The sequence below is a fragment of the Zophobas morio genome, unplaced genomic scaffold, assembly GCF_036711695.1.
Source record: "Zophobas morio isolate AGI-343-1 ecotype UQ-CSIRO unplaced genomic scaffold, CSIRO_AGI_Zmor_V1 ptg000024l, whole genome shotgun sequence".
Taxonomy (NCBI): Eukaryota; Metazoa; Arthropoda; class Insecta; order Coleoptera; family Tenebrionidae; genus Zophobas; species Zophobas morio.
The window spans coordinates 15,748,512-15,753,491 of NW_026972129.1; the positions used below are offsets into that span (position 1 = coordinate 15,748,512).

General features: G+C 33.7%; 1 protein-coding gene across 1 annotated transcript; it reads left to right on the forward strand.

Moving 5' to 3' along the window:
- Positions 1-1,279: 1,279 nt before the first annotated feature.
- Positions 1,280-2,527, forward strand: LOC135135616 (uncharacterized). Its single transcript, XM_064064708.1, has one exon. It carries the CDS (start codon positions 1,280-1,282, stop codon positions 2,525-2,527), a length of 1,248 nt encoding a protein of 415 aa, XP_063920778.1.
- The last annotated feature ends 2,453 nt before the right edge of the window (positions 2,528-4,980 follow it).

Below are 4,980 nucleotides of genomic sequence, written 5' to 3' on the forward strand. Positions count from 1 at the left end.
CTACTTTTAATTAATTTTACATTAACAGGATGAAAAACAATCTCAGGACCTTCCCAGTGTACGTGACGATACAGCATTTGAAAAATGTTGAAGAATTTGGAACAGTAATCAGACTGGTTTTCACTGATCGGAAAATAACAGTTTGTCTGAAGAAATCGTGAAAATCATTTAAGAAATAGAAGTGGGCCCAAATTGGATCCTTGTGGTACTGTGATATTCAACATATTGTTCTCGATTAAACAGATACGATTTAAAGAAGTCGAGTAAGGAATTAGAAAATCCATAATTTTGAATAAGAGCATCAACTTGTTTTAGATCGACTTCAGAGATGTATTTTGTAAAATATGCCAAATTGGCTGACGTAGAGTAATGTACTGCCTAATATTACAGTAAATATTCTTTAAAATCGATGTAAATGTTTTAGGAAAGGTGCTTAATAGCGACCAAGATATTATTTATTTCATTAATAATCTAAAAGTAAGGATTTACTTTCCGTATGAACTAATAACTGAACCATATTTGAAATGATGATCTCTTTTGAAGAATTAGGTGTGGTCAAAATTAGTGTAGTATTTTCATTCTGAACTTGAAAATAATAATTTTTTGGTACAGGCCTTCTAAAAATAAAATCTTGCCAAATCATTAAAGCAAATGGCAATCTTAATATATATAAATCTCGTGTCACAATGTTGGTCCTCAATGGACTCCTAAACCACTTAACCGATTATAATAAAATTCGCACACCATGTGCAGTTCGATCCAACTTGAGAGATAGGATAGTTTAAATCTCAAATTATAGTCGCAATTTTAATTTATTGCTAATTATTTGTCTGCTATTATTTGACAGTCACAATTATCTGTTAACTCCAAATGATTCTAACAGATGTCGATACCTTTCGACTGGGTTTCTAATATTTAAACGATTAAATTATTATTGTCAGTCAAATGCCACCGAAAAAATCTAACCTCAACAACGCGAGCAGCAAAGGGTCACGACGCAAACGTGTTGAAAGAGCTCAGCAATTACCAGAAAAAATCGAAACAAGAAATGCAGCTGAAAGAATCAGGACTGCAGAAAGTCGTGCACAAGAATCTTAAGAACAGCGTGACGAACGTCGGCAACAGAATATTACGAGAACAAGAGCGGCACGAGAACGAAACATAATAGCTACAGTACGAGTACTAGATCGACAAAGGCAACGGATCAGCCGCTCATTAACACTTTGAATATGCACCAGATATTAACTACTCAGCGCATTCAAAAATTGCTATCGGTGGAATGGATAAAGTATGTCAATATTGTCAGGCATTGAAATTTCGGAATGAAGCAGCCGGCATGTGCTGCGCATCAGGAAAAGTTGTGCTGTCACCTCTACCCGCTCCGCCGGAGCCTTTATTATCCCTTCTTACTGGCAATTCAGATGATTCCATCAAAAAGAATAGTGGAATAGCTGCAGTGTTGCGGAAGAGTTCTATAAGAATTTGGGATGAGTGCACAATGGCACACAAATATTCACTTGAAGCACTAAACAGAACTATGCAAGATTTAAACAGCAATAATAAACTTTTCGGTGGTGCTATCTTACTTTTGTCTGGTGACTTCCGGCAGACCTTACCGGTTATACCTCGCTCTACTTTCGCGGATGAGATTAATGCATGTTTGAAACAATCGTTCTTATGGCGAAGTGTTGAAACACTTCGATTGACCATAAATATGCGAGTACAATTGCAAAATGATCCATCAGCACAAATATTTTCCGAACAACTACTAGATATTAGGAACGGTAAAATAGAACTGCAACCAAATACGCAATGCATTAAACTACCAGACAATTTTTGCACTGTTGTTCAGGATAAAAATGAATTGATTCAGAGTATTTTCCCGGATATACAGAATAATTATTTGAATCATGAATGGCTTAGTCAACGGGCGATTTTGGCAGCCAAAAACGTTGATGTTGACGAAATTAACTTCCAGATACAACAGATGTTACCAGGTGATCTGATGTCTTTTAAATCAATCGATACTGTTGTTGATGAAAATGAAAGTGTAAATTTTCCGATTGAATTTTTAAATTCATTAGATATCCCTGGAATGCCACCACATAATCTTCGATTAAAGATTGGTTCCCCTATTATTCTCCTCCGTAATTTGAATCCACCTCAATTATGTAACGGTACGCGTTTGGTCATCAAAAAGATCACCGGAAAAATTCTTGAAGCAACCATTTTGGCTGGGAAGTTTAAAGGAAAAGTGGTCCTGCTACCACGTATTCCGATGATACCATCAGATTCTACCATACCCTTCAAAAGGCTACAGTTTCCAATTCGTTTAGCTTTCGCCATGTCTATAAATAAATCTCAAGGTCAAACAATGTCCATTTGTGGTTTAGATTTGGAAAATCCATGTTTTTCTCATGGGCAACTATATGTTGCGTGTTCACGTGTTGGGAAACCGTCGAATCTATTTGTGTTAGCTAAAGACAGGTTAACCAAAAACATTGTGCACCGACTGGTGTTAAATTAAATTGAAATTGAAAGTATTTATAATTCAAAAAAATAGATATTAATGTTTAAAACTTTAAGACTGTCTGCCTTGCCTACCTCATTCATGAGTTTAAGCGTCACATGTTATTTACTGTATTATACTGTAATATACTTATATTTGTTATAAAATAAAATGGAAATAATAAATCTGATAAATTTTTATTTTGTACCTATTGATTTCTGCTTAATATCAAGTGTAAGAGCATTTTAATTACTTGTGTTCAACGTACTTCCCCTTCAAATCTCAATCCAGTGAATTTGTATACCAACATCAACATTTTCGTCTTTGTTCGTAAATAATTTCATTGTACTAAAGGGTTATAGTAGTAGAAAGTCAAATAAGGAGATCACCATATTTTTTTACAAATACCATCTGTGTGAAAAAGCATAGTGGACTCCGTGACTGATGTTCTCTTATTGTTCCTCTTAGATTGTTTACTATAATGTAATATAACAAAAACTTTAGCCACAGCAACGCGTGGCCGGGTCAGCTAGTAGCATTATAAATTTAACAATATTTTCATTTCTCATGTTTTAAATAAAAAGAACATAAGGTGTAATTAATAAAGTTTCTGGGTCACATTATGCATTGTAAAATTACATGTATTAACGTAGACTTATGACATCAAAACAGTTTTTAATACAGCTCTCTTGGATATCTGAAAAAAAATCTCAAAACTAAGATTGAAATATCAAAAATAAATTCAAACGACCCATGCTAAGTAAAGTCACTGAATAGAACAGTGACTCAACAATTCCGAGACAGTGATTATATTATGGTCATTTATTATTATTGCACTACTGTTTCATCCCAAAGGAAAGAGTGACTAATTTTTTCAAGGGTTTTAAAGACACAACAAAATTTATCCAATACATGAATAATATTGAGTAAATATTGTTTTTTTTTTATTAATTTTGACAACTTTCGTTAAAAGTAAACTGTTTTGACAAATATTGCCAAAATTAGAAACTGGGTTATAGTAATTATTATACAGGGCTTTTATAAATGATTCTAAGAGCGCAATTGGCCACGGATTTCAAAATCCCGCTTCGTTGAAATTATGACCGTGATTATGCATCATTATGACAGTTCTTACTTGTCACATTAATGTCTAATGTCATTTGTAACCTGTCATTTAAAGTCATTTTCAGAACTCTTGGTGGTTGAGTACGAAAATTTTGTTTTTGTGCAAGGAAACGAAGACTGTGAAAATGGTTTATTCTGTTGCACAAAATACTTTCATTCTTGTTATCCCAATGGGACTTCGTAAACGAAGAGTGGTTGTATTCTGTGACCGCTTGTAAGCAAGAATATCTGGCCAAATACCGTGATTTAATAATTCCAGAAACATCGCTATATTAGAATTGTAATCAATAAATTTGTTCGAACTGGCAGTATCAATAAAGAGAAATCTCGTGGAAGACTTCATCTGAGGAAATTATTGATGATGTGAGACGATTTGATCAGACTTGAACAATTGAACAACAGATCCAAAGTATTGACGAAAGGATGTTACAGAACATTTTTGAAATTAAAAAGAGAGTGAACATGTGCCTTGAACAGAATGATGAACATTTTCATCATTTACGGTGATGTTTAACCGCAATAAATTTGCGTCCTTGGGTACTTAGAACGGATCTCCGTACAGTTAAATCTGAGAGGCGGCACGTTTGCATGACCTACTGTGACCCTATAATCATTTATAGAAACCCTGTAGTTTTTGCCAAAATTAAAAAAAACACCACTTGTTGATTTCACTTGAATCCACAACTGAAGAAATACGGTCGTATACGAATTTCGGTGCAAATTTTGCTCAAATATCAGGTACTCAGGTATATGGATAATTTTGACCGAATTGCGATAAAAATTTTGCTCAAGTATCAGATAGTCAGATACAGTTGACCAAATTGCGGTACATTTCCATTCGAAAAATACTATAATCTGGATTTATAAACAAGGCGACTGTATGGTACCAGTGAGTTAGGATTACAATCGATTAGTGACTTAGGAACCACTTTATTAAGTATGTATATGTTAGATAAAATTGATTAATCTACTTTACAATTACTAAAAATGTTTGTTAACAACGAATGGATAACATTAAAAAACCGAGTGTTGTATAGATTGTCGACATCAGTCCTATTAAAAAATGTAAAAAAAGTACTAAAATTTTGCATATAGGTACGTTTACATTTACACATTCTTGTATCTTTTGAAGTACAGTCCAACGAAAAATTATAAAATTAAAATAACCCTTATATTTAAAGCAGCGTTATGCATAAATTCCTATTGTGGTAAACCAGTCACAGTGTAAGAAAAAATCAGAGATATATCAGAGATCGCTCGAACCCCGACCCCTTCGATGCAAAGCTACTCCATATTTCGAATGGTATTAAGTGCTTAAAGAACACATTTACTGTGAAAAACACTGA